The sequence below is a fragment of the Pelodiscus sinensis genome, chromosome 1, assembly GCF_052426305.1.
Source record: "Pelodiscus sinensis isolate ZL-2025 chromosome 1, ASM5242630v1, whole genome shotgun sequence".
In the NCBI taxonomy this organism is placed as follows: Eukaryota; Metazoa; Chordata; order Testudines; family Trionychidae; genus Pelodiscus; species Pelodiscus sinensis.
In genome coordinates, this window is record NC_143052.1 from 97,935,437 (window position 1) to 97,955,154 (window position 19,718).

The 19,718-nt window shown below is 43.6% G+C and overlaps 2 protein-coding genes across 4 annotated transcripts in view; one reads left to right on the forward strand and one right to left on the reverse strand.

Annotated features, from left to right (window-relative positions):
- PRDM4 (PR/SET domain 4) overlaps positions 1 to 4,178 on the forward strand; it is a 35,685-nt gene extending 31,507 nt beyond the window's left edge. For both annotated transcript variants that reach the window (XM_075938356.2, XM_075938347.2), the window contains exons 10-11: positions 826 to 994; positions 3,014 to 4,178. In XM_075938356.2, coding sequence (XP_075794471.2) covers positions 826 to 994; positions 3,014 to 3,326 — 482 coding nt within the window. In that variant the 3' untranslated portion in view covers positions 3,327 to 4,178. The remainder of the gene's footprint in view (positions 1 to 825; positions 995 to 3,013) is intronic.
- A 3,276-nt stretch (positions 4,179 to 7,454) lies between these two features.
- The window catches only part of PWP1 (PWP1 homolog, endonuclein), a 43,117-nt gene continuing 30,853 nt past the window's right edge, over positions 7,455 to 19,718 (reverse strand). For both annotated transcript variants that reach the window (XM_075938363.2, XM_089781597.1), the window contains 5 exons: positions 15,091 to 15,202; positions 11,756 to 11,846; positions 10,993 to 11,114; positions 10,534 to 10,639; positions 7,455 to 8,708 (listed from right to left, as the gene is read on the reverse strand). In XM_075938363.2, the coding sequence (XP_075794478.1) occupies positions 8,593 to 8,708; positions 10,534 to 10,639; positions 10,993 to 11,114; positions 11,756 to 11,846; positions 15,091 to 15,202 (547 nt within the window). In that variant the 3' untranslated portion in view covers positions 7,455 to 8,592. The remainder of the gene's footprint in view (positions 8,709 to 10,533; positions 10,640 to 10,992; positions 11,115 to 11,755; positions 11,847 to 15,090; positions 15,203 to 19,718) is intronic.

The following is a 19,718-nucleotide window of genomic DNA, read 5'->3' on the forward strand; positions in this document are numbered from 1 at the left end:
GAAGCCTTGTTAAAAATATCTATGGGCCCCCACACCATCTGTAGTGGGGAGCTGTGCAGCAGCTAGGAGCTCTGGGCTCCAACTATGGGTTGGAGGTCCAATGCCCCCCACAGTCCCTGGCTAACATCTGGGGGCTGCAGGGCACTCCTGCCATCTGTGGCAGTTTGGAGCTCCAGAGGCCAATAGAGGTGGTAGGGGTATCCAGTCGCTCCTGTCCCCCATGAGTGGCAGACAACCCTGCAGCTCTCAACATGGATTCTGTGATCTCTGCAACTAAATCGTAGCCTTAGCTATGAAAAAAGGGCAATTATCAAGTAATCCATCTGCCGTTATCTGGTCCCAGCCTCTGGCCATCAGCTAGCAGCCATTGGTGGACTTGCCCAAGGTCACCCAAAGGCCACTGGCCAAACCAGAAATAGGACTAAGAGGCAGTGTTTGAGATTTCTGTGTTCCAATTCTTATGCTTGAAATACCACTCTTAAGGTCAAGTGCTTACTACCGAAGGACATCACTAGTGCTTAAAATATGTGATTATTCATTAGATGTATTTGATCTACAATAAAGACCTTTTGGCTGAACTCACTCAGCATCTAGGGCCTGCCCCTTTATAAGGTTCCCAGCTTTGGAGCGACTGAATTGAGCCCGAGTGCCAAATGGTGATTTCTTACACAGCTAGCCCAGACTTAATAGGTTATCATTCTGAGTTAGAAACAGAGCTGCAGGAGTAAAAGGATGAATTCTTAATCTTGTTTCAGGGAAAGATTTTTCTGTAGTGGATGGTTTTTTTTTCAGACTTATTGTCACTGTTTGTGTGTGCAATTCCAGGTCAGAAAAATTATCGCTGTGTCCTCTGCGAAAAGTCCTTCACTCAAAAGGCTCACCTGGAATCGCATATGGTCATCCACACTGGAGAGAAGAACCTGAAGTGCGATTACTGTGACAGGCTGTTCATGCGGAGGCAGGACCTCAAGCAGCATGTACTTACCCACACCCAGTAAGTGATCTTAAATACAGCAGCTGCCAACAGGCAGCCTCTTGCAGACTTATGGAGTAAATAACAGATCTGGACAATAGAGAATACTCTGAACACACTCAGGAGTCTGGATTTAAGAAAAAATAAATAGTATGGCATAGGTTACTGAGAAGTGCTTCTTGATCACGAAAATGTCCACACAGTGTGCTGGGGTGATCAAAAAGGCAAATAGAATGTTAGGAATTATTAAGAAAGGGATAGAAAATAAGACACAGAATAGCTTCCTGCCCCTGTATAAAACTATGGTACGCCCACCTCTTGAGTACTGTGTACAGATGTGGTCTCCTCACCTCAAAAAAGATATTTTGGCCTTGGAAAGGGTTCAGAAAAGGGCAACTAAAATGATTAGGGGTTTGAAACAGGTCCCATATGAAGAGAGGCTAAAGCGACAGGGACTTCTCAGTTTGGAAAAGAGGAGGCTGAGGGGGGGATATGATAGAGGTATATAAAATCATGAGTGGTGTGGAGAGGGTGAATAAAGAAAAGTTATTCATAAGTTCCCATAACATAAGGACTAGAGGACACCAAATGAAATTAATGGGTAGCAGGTTTAAAACTAATAAAGGAAAGTTCTTCTTCACATACCGCATAGTCAACCTGTGGAACTCCTTGCCCGAGAAGGCTGTGAAGGCTAGAACTATAACAGAGTTTAAAGAGAAGCTAGATAAATTCGTGGAGGTTAGGTCCATAAAAGGCTATTAGCCAGGGGGTAGGAATGGTACCCAGGCCTTTGTTTGCCAGAGACTGGAGATGGATGGCAGAAGACAAATCGCTTGATCATTGTCTTCGGTCCTCCCCATCCAGGGCACCTGGCGCCGGCCACTGTTGGCAGACAGGCTGCTGGGCTAGATGGACCTTTGGTCTGACCCAGTACGGCCATTCTTATGTTCTTATCAACTCTAGGAGAGCTGTTACGTGCTTTTTGTTGGATGGAATATTCTGGCAGGAAAACTACCACTGAACTTTCCAAGACTTCTGCAAAATTTGCTTTTGTTGCTACTAGTAGATTTAGCGCCAGTGTAACAAAGCAACCCACACTGAGGATAGGGAGCCTTTGTGTGTGCACAATGGTTTGTAAACCCCATACAGTTATGTCCCACCCCGAATATGAAATTTACAAAGTTTCCTTATAAACAGGAAGCTCATTGTAATACAGGCAGTCCCCGAGTTACGCAGATCCGACTTATGTCGGATCCGCAGTTACAAACGGGGCCCGTCTCCCTGGTCTCCAGCAGACCAGGGAGACGGGGAGCAAAGCCGCGGAACACGCGGGCAGCGGACAGCCCAGACGCATCTGGGCTGTCCCGCTGCCCCCGTGCTCCGCGGCTTTGCTCCGGACGCCTGTGGTACAGCAGCTGGGGCGCTGCCGGTTGATCCCGTAGCGCTGCTCTGGGTGCTACTGGACCAACCCGGCAGCACCCCAGCTGCTCTGCCCCAGGCGTCCTGATTCAGCCACTGCTGGTCAGTTTCAGCAGCGGCTGAATCAGGACACCTGGGGCAGAGCAGCTTGGGTGCTGCTGGGTTGGTCCAGTAGCGCCGAGGAGCGGCGGCGCTCCTGGCCCAACCCAGCAGCACCCCAGCTGCTCTGCCCCAGGCGTCCCCAAGTCAGCTGCTGCTGAAACTGACCAGTGGCTGACTACAGGAAGCCCCTGCCCCGGGCTTCCTGGAATCAGCCACTGATCAGTTTCATCTGTAGCTGACTTGGGGATGCCTGGGGTTCTTAGTTGAATCTGTATGTAAGTCAGAACTGGCGTCCAGCTTCAGCTGCTGTTGAAACTGATCAGTTTCAGCAGCAGCTGAATCTGGATGCCAGTTCCGACTTACATACAGATTCAACTTAAGAACAAACCATCTTGTACGTAACCTGGGGACTGCCTGTAGTGGTCAAAGTAACCCCTCCTTCCCCCCCCCCCCAAACTCCTGTTAATGTATAGCTCCTGTGCCTCATGAGGAAAACCTGTTTTTTCCAATCTTTTGCAGAGAACGGCAAATCAAGTGTCCAAGGTGTGACAAGCTGTTCCTGAGGACAAATCATCTGAAGAAACATCTCAACTCCCATGAAGGAAAGAGGGATTATGTGTGTGAAAAATGCTCCAAAGCTTATCTAACCAAATACCATCTCACTCGCCACCTAAAAATCTGTAAAGGCCCAACATCCAGTCTCTCAGCCCAGGAAGAGGAGGAAGAGGAAGATTCAGAGGAGGAAGAACTAATAGAGTCAGTAAGGACTGACGACTGCAGGATTAACAGTGGAGTGTATTCAACAGATGACTGTCTCTCAGGCCATAAGTGATAAAAGAGGGGAAAACTTAAGATGTAAAATTGGGGAAGAACAGTCAACCTTTTCTCAAAGGATCATGTTTTTAATCAATGAACATTATATCCCTATTTAATAAACCATGGCTAAAACTCTGAGAACGGATGACACACATGTGTTGACGAGGAACAGTTTCTGGCAAGAAAAATACACTGTGCACACAGACTTTTTCATATATTGTGTTCATAAACTCTGACAGGTAAGTAAGAAAGTCATCTTGCTCCATTCTTTGGCTGAAAGAATCATGAAACAAAAATGTAATATGGTTGCCATAGGAACCTGTGAACCAACAGACTTGAAATGCCAAAACCATATTTGGGATTTAAAAGAAAAAATAATTGTGTATTTTGACATTTTAATTCAAAGGGATTGGTTTTGTCTGCTCTCTAGAGCATAGATCAGATTTTAAGTGCTCAGCTTTCCTTCTAGAAGTACAAATTAAATGCTTTAAAAATAAAACCCATGAACTCAACCCTCAGTATGGACAAAGCAATTACCTCATCACAACAATTGTACAGGTGATCAACATCTTGCTTTCAGATAAGTGTTGCCTCTTAATTTCCAGTTTAGTAGGAGATGTAACAAACCTAATGAATTCTACATGTTTTCAGTTTTGACAGGTTGATGTGGCTTTCAGTATGCCCCACAGGCTTGAAACTGTCCAGATAGTGGCTACAGTGTGTATCATTCATTACTGTGCTAGTTATCTGGGGTGCTGGTGATAATGGGAGGGGTTGCTGCTAATGTATTTATGGAATGAAAATGTATTTCATTCAAAACTGTTTTCCTTTTGGAAAAATTAAAACATGGTTCTTTTTTAACATGTGATTTCTCAGTCTTTTTTGAAAGTTTCTGAAAGTATGCTTTTCCAGAGCACAATGGAAAAAGGCAAACAGTGTAAACATTTACCACACCCCTAACACATTTCTGACTGGCTATGTATACATTGGCAAGATTTTATGCAAATACTTTTAACACAAGAGTTTTTGCGTTAAAATATTTGCGCAAGAGAGCATCTACACTGGCATGTGCTTTTGCACAAAAGCATCCGTGCCAGTGTAGACGCTCTCTTGCGCAAGAAAGCTCCACTGGCCATTTTAGCCATCGGGCTTTCTTGCGCAAGAAATTCATGTTGCGTTGCCTGTCTACACTGGCCACTTGTGCAAAAAGCACTGATTTCTTACATTAGAATGTCAGTGTTCTTGCGCAAGAACTCCTGGCCGGTGTAGACAGGCAGCAAGTTTTTGCGCAAAATCATGCCAATGTAGATGTAGCCACTAAATATTGCTAGTAGGAGCATTTGCCCTCAGATGGGAGTACTGTCCCCCATGCAGTTAAACAGCACACACAAACATTGTGTTAGAAAGCTGTCCTTTCATAGCCTGTTTAAAAAAATAGCTGCTGAGAGCTAGTCAATCTAATCTAATCTAGATAGAGCTTCTTGTGCTGTGCTCTAAGCAAGAAAAAAAAATGAGGAAGATTGTTTAAACTTTAAAGCTTCCTCTGAGAGAGAACAGTTTGAAGATCTCCACTGCTGTTGGAGATACTACAGCTGAGGAAGAGAGTGACTTGTATCATGAACAGGGACTTTGATGTGTCCCCAGCCCTTGCCTACATCCCTTTCTAGGCACCTCACCTTATTAAAAATATTCATATCCTGATGAAAATGCAGACTAGCCCCTGTACTGATTGTAGGCAGTGTGGATTACAGACTGTATGTATTCAGGCTGTGGTACAGAGATGGCATGGAAAGATGTATTGCTCATGCCTACTACCTGCATTTACAAGGCAAAACAGGCACCACAACAGAAAATGTGTAATTTAGTATCTACTAGGACCTTGTTTACAAAAGTTGGCAAGTAAGGAAAACTAAGGAGCCACATCCACAAAGGCATAGCAGTATGATGCCACAGTCTCCACTGCAATTCACCTTCTATTTAAGTTCAAAGTGGAACTGTAAAGTTTGTCCAGGTGACTAAGTTTCTGCTTCTGGGCAAGCAGCTAGATGTCTTTTACACATAAGCCCCGACATGATCATCAAACTAGAGCAAGTCAGCTCTTCCTGGCTGGCACACCTGTGGGTTCTGAGCAGGCAGGTGTGCTCTGGGCAGGCCTTACTACACCCACAGTGTTCCAAGAGGAGAGTCTCTTATTACCTACAACCCAGGGGCTTGGGATACTCATTCAGGATGTGGGACCATCCCCTTCCCTTCAATGAGACAGGATGTGAGCAAGAATCTGCCACCACACAGCCAGGAGCCCTACCCTATGCACTAGGCTCCAGTGGCACTTGCTCTGTCTAGCTTAAGTTATATTTGTGTAGTTATTTAAAGTAGAATTTTGTCAATAAGCAAGACAGCACCCCAGTATCCCGTAACCCAGCTGTTAAGCACCTAACTGAGGAGGGCTCAAGGGCTCTAACTCAGGAGAGAACCAGGGCTCTTATGATGCCAGCTGTGAAAACAGACAGACTAGCATGGCTCATTTGCCATGTAAACACAAGCAACTGGAAACAAAATTAACACAAACCTGGTAGCGCAGCACACCCTCAGCTTCTGAAAAAAGTAAAGTGGCTGCATCTAGACTGGCATGATTTTGTGGAAATACTTTTAACGGAAAAGTTTTTCCATTAAAAGTATTTCTGCAAAAGAGCATCTAGATTGGCAGATGCTTTTGCGCAAAAGCAGCCGTACACAGTATAGACACGCTTTTGCGCAAGAACGCTCCGCTGGCGATTTTAAGCCATCGGGCTTTCTTGTGCAAAAAATTGAGGTGCCTGTCTACACTGGCCCTCTTGTGCAAGAGGGCTTATCCCTGAGCAGGAGCATCAAAGTATTTGTGCAAGAAGCACTGAATTCTTACATTAGAACATCAGTGTTCTTGCACAAATTCAAAGCGGCCGCTTTTACGCAAAATCTTGCCTGTCTAGACGCACCCAAGGTGTTTGTTTGTGACAGTAAGCACAACAGGCACTCTCACTTACTGAGCTAGCAGATGATTAGCAAGTACTCCATTGTGTGACACAGACTAGGCATAAGTATAAAGCTTTTGAAAACAGACACCTAGCAATACAATTCAGACGTTCAAAAGCAAAATGTAAAGTGCAGTTGCATAAAAGGAGTTGGCTTGTTTACTGAATCTCGGTGTACAAACAAAAGCAGATTCAGCCACTGCCACTGCTGAAACTGAGGAGCAGCGGACTTGGGGAAGCGGTGGAGCAGAGCAGCTGGGGTGCTGCCAGGTTGGTCCCACAGCACCGCCCCTCACCCCCCCCCCCCCGCTCCGCAATAACTACTGCAGTCTGGGGGGTGGGGAGCCTGCTCCCCTACCAGAAACTCTCGGCGGTGGCGCACGGCTGAGCGCAGCCGGAACGGGGCAAGTTTGGGGATTTAGCTCTCGTCCCCTGTCCTCTGTTGCCGCTTCCCCCGCCTTCCTGCAAAACAGCGGAGGGTTTGCCCCTCGCCAGGCCATTCCCCACCCACCCCTGGCCAGACACAGTGTGGGTTCTGGCAGACCCGTCACAGGGGTATAAGCCTCTTCCCCTCTTCTCCCCTTCCCTTTCCCAGCTGCAAGCACCCCTGGGGCTCACAGCAGCTTCAACTGTCCAGATGGCCGGAGCACTTCCAGGTTCCAGTTGGTGCCGGATTATCAGGAGTGCCGGATCACTAGATGCCGGACAATTGGAGTTTTACTGTCTATTGGTATTAGCCTCATTTTTAAAACAGAAGCAGAAACTGCATTTTTCAGAGATCATCACAGAAGCCAAAATTTTGAGAGATATTAGCAACCAAGAAGCCCAGCATCTAACGAAACCCAGATGACAAAAGGATACTTTATGAAGAAGGCTGGAGTCAAGACAGTGTCAGGATTACAGGTTTGAGATGGACTATTTGGGGGGAACAATGTTCAGTGAGCAACATTACTCCGGAGTGCACAATAGGAAGAACTAAAGTATGTGGGTTGAAGGCAAGGGAGGGCAAGCTATGGAAAGACTAGACAAACCTGAAATATTCTCCGAGTTCCTGATTTAATCAGCAAGCTAGAGTTTGGGACAGGATAGCAAGTCTTCCACCACAGTAAGTCAGCACTAGGATAAGTACAAAGTGTTTTTATCATGGCAGAATTTACTATGTTGTCTAAGTAAAAGTACACACCAGATAGCTAGAACTTCCCACTGTGCACACTTCATATCCATTAGCTACTGCTATCCTAACCCGTGCCATAATGAAGTGAACTTACTTAGAGACTATTTAAAGCCTTCTCTGCATTCCCTCCAGTTTAAGAAGAATGTGCAATAGTTGCATGTATTATGGATGTTCTAAGAAATTTAAATTGTGTGTAATGGCCCAAGCCCATGGCTGGTTACGAGTTGCATCTCTGCCCTATTTCGTATTCTAACAATTGCAGGTTGGTGACCTATTATTCAAAGCCAAAGATTTTTACAACCCCTTCCATCTGCTATGAGAGAGAAGGGGGGAAATGTATCACTATCACAACAATAAACCTGTGTAATCTGTGGGTTTTAAGAGGCTAACAGGATAGTTGCCCTTGAAGGGTAAGGGTACATGGGAAATGAGATTTTGTTTACTTTATGGTAGTTTTACAATGCTTAACAGCTCCCAATTGACTTTCACCTCCGTTCCCTTGGCCCTTGCCATCCACCAGTTGAAAAAACACAGTTCTAAATAAGATGCTAATTTTTCAAAAGCTGTATTTGAAATGTGTTAAATGGTCTATGCTCAGATCACTTTGCGAGAACTTAATCATTATTGACTACTGTCACTAAAAGAGCTTAAATAATGAAAACTACTTCAATTGAAAATTGCTGTAGTTTTCATTATGCAACTAAAAGGGAACCCATTTTTCAATACTTTATATACACTCTACAGAAGCACAGTGCTTTCCCGCCAAATGTATCATATGTGTTTGTAAACATCACTTATAAAGTGATGTTTTCAAACACATATGTGATGTGTTATCCCCATCTGAGTGCTAAGTAAAGTAAGGTGCAGGATGTCACTTAGAAAAGATGTCAGTCAGCAATAGAAGCAGAAACTTGTAACTTCGGACTGACCATGCTTTCTTCCCATAAGATGAAAAAAAAGCTGCATTGCAGGAAACTTGATACACTTCCATGAACATTTTCCAAAAAAGTGGATGCAGAGTTCATATAAATTGTAGTCCCAAAGTATACTCTGGTTTTATGTTCTGCACTTATACCATCTATGTGAGGTTTAATCCATCATGATTCCATTGCTGCTTCTGGACTTTTGCTGCTACTGCTGGCAAATGAGCTGCTAGTTGCTGAGTTTGTACTGGCAGCTACTAGTCTTTCTCTGCTTCCAAAAACGTCATTCACTGCAACACAAGAGATTATATAAATGCTAGAATCCTGGAGAGAAAAATCACTGAAGCATGGTTTACAATAATGACATGGCAATCAAACTTAGTTGAACAGCATCTTGAAAGCTTTTGCCAACCAACTAAGAGGGTTTACGTTTTATATTTCAAAACAAAGGAATTATACTAACTGAATACATTAGGAGGAAGGCATGTTATTTCTCGCCTATAGAACTGCTGTTTTGTGGTCATGCTGCTAATGGTCTGTGATTGTTGTATCTGAAGATAATCTGCCTATCTCACTCCTTTTCTGAATAGTGATAGAAATGTAGCCGTGTTAGTCTGGTGTAGCTGAAACAAAATACAGGACTATGTAGCACTTTAAAGACTAACAAGATGGTTTATTAGATGATGAGCTTTCGTGGGCCAGACCCACTTCCTCAGATCAAATAGTGGAAGAAAATAGTCACAACCATATATACCAAAGGATACAATTAAAAAAAATGAACATACATGAAAAGGACAAATCAAATTTCAGAACAGAAGGGGGATGCGGGGATCAAATGCCCACAAAACAGATATTAGACAGGATCACAAAGAAAAAAAACAGTTTCTTGCCATTTCAACCAGAAAGGACACTGTCTCAATGACTTCATTACCTGCATCCTGCTTCAGAAGCTTTTTAAATCTGCACTTGAAAGGGAATCCTCTGAACTGTCATTCATGCTAAAATTCGACACTCTACGTGTGGGTCTCAACAAAGACCCCAGCTATCTTACCCATTACAAAGATAGCTTCCCCAATTATCACCTCTAATACCATTAACTCACAGACATTTACCTTCCCCCCCCCCTCAACCCCCCACATCACCCTCTGTTCTGAAATTTGATTTGTCCTTTTCATATGTGTGGTTTTTTTTTTAAAATGTATCCTTTGGTATATATGGTTGTGACTATTTTCTTCCACTATTTGATCTGAGGAAGTGGGTCTGGCCCACAAAAGCTCATCATCTAATAAACCATCTTGTTAGTCTTTAAAGTGCTACATAGTCCTGTATTTTGTTTTCACTCCTTTTCTGTGTGCTTAAGTGGTATCCATCATGTCACACATGGAGATAAGGTAAGTTTTGCTAAAGATACTATTTTAAAATTTAATTCTGGTGTTAGGGTTTAGATTTGCATTTGATTTCTGCACGCCTTTAAAATAAGTAGATACAACATCACTACAGTTTATTACACAAGCCAAAATACAATTGGGAATGTGGCCAAAACCAGTTCCGACCATTGCAAACCACAGCCAAAGGGGTTTTTTTGTATATCAAAAGTCTGTGGTTATAGAGACAACATATAAAAAGTAACTGTGAAGATCAGCCATTTGGTCAACATTTAAAAACAAAAAACAGTACATCATAAACTAAACAAACTAAAAAACTAGAAACTAAAAAAAACAAGCTATATCAATATCACCTTTGTAAAAGCATAAAGAAATTAAGCAGTTTTTAACAAACACTGGAGGCTTCACTTTCAAAAAATAATTTTGGGTAAGAATCTGAAAACACACCCATTTAAATTTTACAAAAAACACTTCCATTGTGAGAATACAAGGCCATATTTCAAAGCATGAGGTCAAGGCCTCTATTCCACTTAGACTGAAATCTCACAATGGCAGGGGCTAATCTGCTAGCAGCAGAACAACGTAACAGGAGGCTGGACACACCTCATTACCCACCAGAAGCTTGTAGTTCTATCATAACCACCTTGATGCCTCATTTGATATACTACTGAATATACAGTGTATTAGAGAGAAAAAATGGAACCCAGAAACACAGATTAATGAGACTTACCTGCAGAAATACTACTTATATCCCATACTCGAAGGCCTTCTCTCTCTCCTCCAAAGGCATACACAAATGGCAAATCAAGACAACACGCTGCACAGAAGAGAACACCCTATGGGGAAAAAATATTGTTTTAAAAATAAAAAATATCACCTTAACATGCCTTCATGGAACAAGCTGAAGAACTGTAAGGGCCTTAAAACTTCTCTTGAATGATTTTGTAAAAATAATTTGATATCCTGGTTCCAGGCTTTAAAGCAGAGGTTGCCAGTTACATGTTGACTTGTATGATGTATTGTAGGGCGAACTAACAGTACCCAGGACAAGATGCCCAATTCATTCTCATTTGTGATATTTACGAAGAACAAATATTAAAGGAGAAGAAGACAATGAAGCCTGGTTAAAACCAGGAGTGAGCTCTATCAGGTAAGTCACCTTCTTAGAAGTGGTGTATAAGTTACTTACCATTTTCATATCCCTGGAATGGATCAGACTTGGTTTGTCTCCCAATATATCCCAAATTTTCACATATTTGTCAGCAGATGATGTCACAAGGCACCCTTTGATCTGACTGCTTAATTGGAGTCCTGAAAAGTTAGAAAAGATCAGTTAAAAAAAAAAAATCACCATTTAATTGTTGCATACTTGTCTTTACCATGTAACATTTTAAAGGGAAGTCAAAAGACAGAATCGCATATTTTCCATGAGCCTTAAAAAAGAAGCAGGGGAAGACTAACAGAAACACTGTTCCCCTTGCCCCCTCACAGACACTTTGGGAGAAGCACAGATGCTTCTACGGGTGAAAAATGTACAGTGGCCCCTTTCTCCTCGGACCTCTTAAAACTGCAGTAATGGCTCAGTCCTCTCCAAACTGCTAACACCATACTTCTTGGCTTCTTTGAACAACTGTCCAGGCTCATGGCCTCATCTTTCAAGGATCAAAGACTATGTGCTCATTTTTTAGTTTTGTTTTGGCAGAGTCCATTTCATAAAGAATATTTTTGTGCATTCATTCATCAATCTGTTAAAATTCTCCAGAACCAAGCAAACATTTAAATGGCCAGCTACTATGATTACTATTAAGATTTATACTAAGCAAAAAAACCAAAAACAAAACAAAGACTGTTTCTCTCAAACAAGTTCATTTTTACTTACCCATTTAAAAAACTTATTCCAACTACACATTAATGGGTATGTTTTACATACAAAAGGAAGATCTGAAATTTACCAGATACTTCTTCATTATGAGCCTTCAGAGTAAAAAGTGGCTTATCAGAACGAGCATCCAGACAGTACACAAAGCCATCTTCTGTGCTAGCCTGGGGAAAACAATACATTATCAAAGAAACTGCCATATCAATTCACTAGACAAAGTATATAATCTAAGGTTTATAAAATCCATCAAATTCAGACTTTATATTACAGTATCCTGAACAACATAAATACGCTTTTCTTAAACAAGAAATAAATTAAGCTTGATTAAGCTTGCAGTTAAATAGCTTGCAAGCAGATGTCAGATAACTCATACACTAGGTAATGGGATATGTGATGGAAAACACCCTGTGTTTACACCCTATGCACTAATGTAATGTTTGTACAAGGTATGTTTTGTGAGGTACTATTTAAAAACTCAATTTGTAGACTAGTAATATCCAGGTAAAATTCATATAGAAACATTATATGTAAAGTTCTGAATGTAAGTTAAAATCATGACTGACATAGGTTTTCCAGACAAGGAAGAGAGGCAGGGACAAAGATCTGCATCTTAACAAAAACAGCACGAGTCTCCTTCTTCCAACATGTCTCTGGGTACTCAGCTAGAAAGACTTTTAAAAGAGGAACTATGAAAAGTAGGGGCAAACACCTAAAGGCATGACCTCTTGTTCCCTGTCCACCTCATTGTCTGCACACAGGAAGACAAAGGAAACAGCCCTGTCACTCTGGGGTAGAGGTTCTGACCTGAAGAGTTTGGTTAGTAATGCTGCTAGAAGTATATGGTGAGAAATTCTGCTTGAAGCTAATTTAGACTGTCAAAAGCTTCAGAGGGGTGGCCGAGTTAGTCTGTAAGTGGGAAAATTTAAAAAACAACAAATAGTCTTGCAGCACCTTAATGATTAACAAAACGTGTAGATGGTACCATGAGCTTTTGTGGGCACAACCCCACTTTTTATGCCCTTCCAACATGACTGCGAACCATTAATAACTACTCTCTGAGAACAGTTAACCAGCTAGTTATGCACCCACCTTACAGTAGCCCAGTGTTTACCAATTTTATTTGGCCATGGAACCCTTTTCAGAATTTCAAGGAACCTCTAGGTTTGTCAAGCAAAAGAAAAAAGGGGGGAGGGGGACCCACCAATGCATGAAAAAGCACATTCCTTCCCCAAGACCCCACCCCTTTGAGGCCCCATCCTCTCTGTTCCTCTCCTCTCCATCACTTGCTATCCCCAGCCCTTATATACTCTCACTGGGTTGAGACAGGAGGTGTGGGCTCTGGGGTGGGAATGAGGGATTTGGGTGTGGGAAGGGGTGAGAAGTGCAAGCTCTGGGAGGGAATTTGGATGCAGGAGAAGGGGAGTCCCAGGGCAGAGAGCTCTGCCTGCACAGTTGGAGCTGCGCAGACCCGGGTCTCCTGACCTCCCTCCCCCCGCCCGCCGCGCAGAAAGGCGGCAGAACTAAGTTACCAGGTGCCACAGCCCCAGCTGTTCAGGCAGCGCATGCTGGCTCCTTTGGGGAGGGGAAGTGCTTCCCGCCCTGCTGTGGGTCACGTGGGGTCACCCCATTCGGCACCCCCCTAGTGTGCCAGCTGGGAGCAACTGTTCCCCTCTGCCCACGTCTCGCTATGCCTCTGCATCGCCAGGGAGGAAGAGGAAACAAGTGTGCTGCTTCTTTAAGAAGCTGGTTAGCCAGCGCTCTCCCTTTCAGAGGGGGCGGGGGAATGTCAGCTCCTCACGGAACCCCTACTTTCACTTCGCGGAACTCCAGGGTTCCGCAGAGCACCAGCTGGGAAACACTGCAGTAGCCCCATCTATGTTGTATTTCCCTTGTTTATTGATAAGAACGTCATGCAAGACCGTATCAAATGCTTTACCAAGGTCTAGGTATACCACATCCACTGTGCTGGCTGTTACTTATCACTTTATCTTCCAAGTGTTTGCAGATGATTTCCTTAATTACTTGCTCCATTATCTTCCCTGGCACAGAAGTTAAACTGACTGGTCTGTAGTTTCCTGGCTTGTTCTTATTTCCCTTTTTATAGATGGGCACAATATTTGCCCTTTTCCAGTCTTCTGGAATCTCTCCCAACTTCCATGACTTTTCAAATATGATAGTTAAAGGCTCAGATAACCTCCTCTATCAGCTCTTTGAGTATCCTGGGATGCATTTCATCAGGCCCTGGTGACTTAAAGACATCTAACTTTTCAAAGTAATTTTTAACTTGTTTTTTTTTTAATTTTAACTTCTAAACCTACCCCATTTCCACTAGCAGTCACTATGTTAGGCATCCTGTCACCATCAATCTTTTGACAAAAACCAAAGTTATTAAGCACCTCTGCCATTTCCAAGCTTCCTGTTATTTTTTCCTCCCTCTTCACTGAGCAACCTCAGTTGCTCATTTTCTGGGGGGAAATCTGTTGTGGTCACTTTGCAGTACTCAAGGCTGGCAAGAGCCAGGGTGTGACTGGCAGGCTGCCATTACACAAGCATCTGGGAGTGACATGCATGCTGGAAGGCCGTTTTGTGAGTGGTCATGGATGCTACAGCACCAAGGCATTGTAAGGCACCACAAATTAGAAGGCAGGCATGACACAGGCCCTCACTGGTCTGGATTGTTCCCTGATATATCAGAGGCTAAGGAGCCTTTCACCTCTTGTCTGCAAGTTCAAATCTACCCAAGTTCAATAGTGACTGAAAAGCTATTTGATGTCTGATCTTCACAAAATGAGCTGATGGTCATAGCAAAAAAAGTGACTATTTGACAAATGCAAGTCACTTTTGGTAACTATAAGCAAAAAAGTGAATGGATGTGAAAACTGAACCCATCCTACTATTTTTTATTAAAATGTCAATATTTTTGATCAGCTACACTTGTAAGACAGTGCCCTCTAGAGCTTAAGGGATTAAAATAAAGCAGTCTCCTCTACGCTTTAAACATTTTAAATGAAGATCCATTTAAGTCCCATGAACAAATAGCACCCAGTTGAGGATTATCAGTGAGACATAAAAGGGATTGCAGCAGAGGAAAGTCTACATCAACCTCCAGAAATGACTGGAACTTGGCTATGAAATAAGGCACTAGGATGACAAGGGAACAGCACGGATTGGGTTGGTGGTGTAGCTGCTTTCTGTGAAAGGAGATAACAAATCTGTAAGTAATCCAAATTCTTAACTGCTAGTGGGTTATTAATCAAGTGCTACACACCTAGGGTGGAAAATGGGGTTAGCTCAACTCAGTCCATGAAATAGCAGCTGCTGTCCTTGCTATTTCATGGACTGTGTAGAGCTACCAGAAGAAGTGCAACAATGACAGCTGTACATGTGTGTTCAATATATTATACTCACTAAGAAGTTGCAAGGTGAGAAATGATTCCAAGTCACTCTCTCAACCTGTCCACTAAATCGCCAGATTCGATGGTTATCCTGTGGACTTCTGCAGTCATATAAGACAGCAGACCTAGAAGAAATCATACCAGAACACTTAATGATAAACCAAATTTCATGATCACCTAGCAATATTTAGGTTTTCTGATTTGAAAAAGAAAATAATATATTAAAGGTGTAAAAAGAATTCATGTTATGGACCAAGATGTTTCTTATGAGTACAAGAGCCTTTCTGTTGAGACTAAATGAGGAAGGTAAATTCCAAAACAATCACTATACAGGAAATACGATCGCTGGAGGACTATAATTATACACCAACATATAACTTCATTACGAACATACATGATTTCATGTTACTAGTTTCAATTAACCAGTTGGTTGCAAAATAAAATATTAGGAAATTAATTTATGAAAAATGCATCTTGTGTGTATTTTCAAATGCATTTTAAACAAGACATTACTCTTGAGAAATGGCTGGGGAGATTCTGCACTTAGAAGGCGTGAGAGCAAATAAGGATTAAGCGGTGGTTAATGGACTAATCATCAATTTGTACTGACAACACAGCAGCAGCCCCTGTTCGTGGTGGCCAGGGCTGGCCGTGAACAGAAGCCGCTCTGACAGCAGCCTCTGCTCGCAGCCAGGTGCTGATAAGAGGCAGCAGTGTGGGTGGGGACTGGCAGCACTGCAGAGACAGTGCTGGGGGAAACCAGCTTCGGTTTCTTTCCCCCTTGCCTCTATCAGCAAGTAGAGCTGACTCATGGGGGACTCTGAAAATCCTTGTGCTAAGCACAATTGGGCAGAAGCTCTTCAACTGGCAGCAAGCATGCAGAAGTTGTTTGGTGTTAAAAGGAAGAAAGATTCTGTAGCTTTACTCTTTAACACAGAGTAGCCACAATGTAACCTATTCCCACACTATCCTGTAATTTAAAAAACAAAAAACCAAAGCCCAAACATCGATGTGATGATCAAACATGTAGCAGGAAAAGCACCATTTTAGATACAGCACAGCTTTTAATAAATTTCCTTGACTTTTATGTCATGAAAGTATATTCCAACAAATCTTTCTCTCTGAGACACTCTCAAAAAGCCTTCAGCTGCTTCTAGGTCACAGTATACTTTAAAGAAATCAGCAATGGTTTATGGGTGCTTATGGCACTGGAGGACTGGTTGCAGATGACTTGGCAGAAGTCTGACTCAGCAAAAAAGGGGGACAGTGGCATAGGAGTAGACTCACAACCATCCCAGAGGCCATCTAAATATTTAAGAGATTGCACCAGATTTCTAAGATAAACCAAATACAGCAGAGATAAGGTTGACTGCTTTTGATAAATTTTTAAATATATGTAAAGGCAAAGAATTAAAAACTAGAACAGAAATTTGACAGGATATAGCAATTATGGAATGAAATGACAGTGACTACAAAAAGTCAGATCAAACTACTCCCTTCTCAGACAAAAATGAAAACAGGAAGTATACCCTTTGAAGTAGCCAAATGCAACATACAGAAACAAAGATCTGCTAAGAGAACATATAGATAAAGAAAACAAACAGCATGAGTGGTGCGTTAGCAGAGAATAGACACACAGGAAGTATAGGTAAGACACAGTGAAGAGACTATAGTAAAGTTGAGACTTCATGACACTTTCTGACCTTTTATACATTACACACAACAAACTACATGAAGAGAACATTACTGAGATCACAAAGTCAAGCATGCAAAATTTGGGAAATGTTAGGAAGTTAGGAAATGGCAGAATATCTGTGCAACCTAATTCAGCACTCTTGTGAGCATGCATGATAGAGTCTTTAATTACATGATCACATACTATTTTTTGCACAGAACTTCTGCACCTTATTAAGTGCATGAGATGGATGAGCAGCTACTCAATATTTGGTCTTCTTATTAAGCAGCATGTGGCCCCGGGTCCTGTCTGACTACACATTATTTAACCTCTGCTCCAGACAGAATCTCCTTATTGGCTTTCCTATAGTGCTCATCCCTCACAAACATTAATCTGAGAGTGCCTCACAAACATTCATTTATCTTCACAACATCCAGTTTTGCAGACAGGGAAGCGAGGAAGAGAGAAATTAATGTCAAAAGTATTTGCTAATTCTGGGTGTTCTATTTGAGACCCACAGAACCTGATTTTTCAGAGTAGTTAACACTTCATATGATCACACTTCATACGATCAAAGCACAGCTCCAACTGACTGCAGCTGCAACTGTGAGAGCACAGCGCTTCTGCAAATCAGATACCAGGGTCTGTATCTGGGCATCCAGAAGCTGAGGAATACAGTTAGTGGCCATCCGTGAAAAATTTGGCTTCAGTGACTTGCCCAAGATCATACAGGAACTCAAGAGCCAGGACAGAATCCCATTCTCCAAGGCTACATGCAACCAGAGAGCATCTTTTCTCTTCCTGCAATTCCCTGCTTCACTCACTACACACTTCCCAAATTCTGCTAGAAACACCACAGGCATCCTACAGGCAACAGGCTCTTTCACTACAAAAATCCCAATTCATTCTCAGATCAGATTCATCCCATGCAGCAAGTCAGACGGCATCCTGTGGAACAAATAGCATGTGACTATATAATTGAAGACTGTACCATAATGCAGTCACACGGGGAGCCAAACTCTGGCTGCACAGGCAACCTTCATTCTGACTTTTGAGCACTTCTGCTTTAATACATGTCTTTTTGTGCAGTTTTGTGTAATCTCCAAAGTTTTTAAAAAAGCCAACTAAACCCCCCAAATCTCATCTTGTGGCATGGCAGACACGTGTGGCTCATTGGCAGGGTTGGAACCTTTAACTGCGCTGCAAACACACCTGCCACTTGAGATAATAGTAACTGCTGATAGTAGGTTCTCCTCCTCTATGAGGAACACTGGGGAGAGGGGGGAAGAGAGTGGGATATTTTGCCAGAAAGTTGTGTCTTTGCGGACAGCAGAGGAATGTTGACACTCAGGAATCCTGGATTCCATTCCAAGCTCTGGAAAATGTCTGCTCTAGGAGACACAGACTTTTGCCCATTCCCTCCAAATATGACTTGCTGTCCATTCTCTCCAACCCGTCCCCTTTCTGGCTTTGTTCTAGTCCATTCCTCAGCTTCTCATCCTAGTCCTAATCATTTTGCCTAGCAAGTCCTATACTCAATTCCACATACTCCATACACTGTCCACAGCCATTTCTAGTTCCACTTCCCCAGCCCCTTGTACGGTCTATCACTGTCAAGCACTTTCACCTCGTCACCTCCCCCACTGGCCATTAGTCCTCATATCCCTCCCTCCCCTAGCTACCTGTCCTAGTCTCTTTCCCCAGTTGTTCCCAGTTCACACCTCTGCACCCCAGCTCTTCATCAGATCTCTCCCCCCACCATGACCTCTGTTTCCCTCCAACCCACAGACTCCAAGTTTACTTGCCCAGATAGTCTCCAGACTCAGTCCTCTTCCCCAAACCTCCCATAGGTCTCATTAACCTAACCTATACCTTTGACAAGTCTGGCTCATGTCCTTTCTTGATTCAAATGAATGTACTTCCTCATCAGTGGTACCTACGCCCAGTGGGGAAGAGGAATATTAAGAGCACAAAAACTTAAAAACAACAAATAGTCCACTAACACTGTGAAGTAGTGGGGGTGCTGTCTGCTCTGTAACCTGGGGTCCCCCTGCACTGTGATGTGTGATTCCCACTGACTCACCCACATGTGTATTGGCCCAGACACCTAGTCCCAGCCTGACCAGATAACAAGGCTCTTCCCAGAGGGAGAGACAAAGGAAGGAAGGCGGAGACAGCCACCTGGCTTGGGGGCAGGGTCTGGGAGCAAGGCAGTTTCTGGCTGGGAAACATGGAGGGAACAGACTAAGCTGAGTGCTGAGGAGGCAATGGATCCCCTAACCCAGGGGTGTCCAAACTTTTTTCAGAGAGGGCCAGATTTGAAGAAGTGAACATGCGTGAGGGCCGTCCCCGCACTCTCAGCCCCAAGGCAGGGTCGGAGGCGGGCGGAGAGCGCAGGGCACGCCGGCCTCACGGCGGCCCGGGGGCAGGGCGAACCCGCAGCCGAGCGGGGGAGCGGGGCTGCGGACGCGCCCTACAGGGCAGGCTCTAGGACCACGGAGGCCACGGGCGGCGGCAGCGCGGCCGGAAGCGGCACGCTGGGCGCGCCAGTTCAAAAGAGCGCCGGGGAGCCAGGAGAGGGGGAGGAAGCGGGGGCCGTATTAAATCGGAACACGGGCCGCAATTGGCCCGCGGGCCGGACTTTGGACATGCCTGCCCTAACCCAAGGGGTCTGAGGCACCCTGGCCCTGACTCCTGTAACTACATCATGTCTATGGTGTATCCTGGAGAAGCAATAAACCCTCTGTATTCTACTGGCTGGTGGAGTCTGTTCTGGCTGCTACAGGGGTGCAGGATCAGGGGAAACCCCGACACGCCATCACAAGCACCTTAAAGACTAAATAGTTACATGAGGCTGATAAGAACCATTAGTTTGCACTTGGAAAGGAAGATGACCAATACCAGACTACGTTATTTTAAAATTTTTCCTGTTACAGACTAACTCGGCTACTCCTCTGAAGATTAAG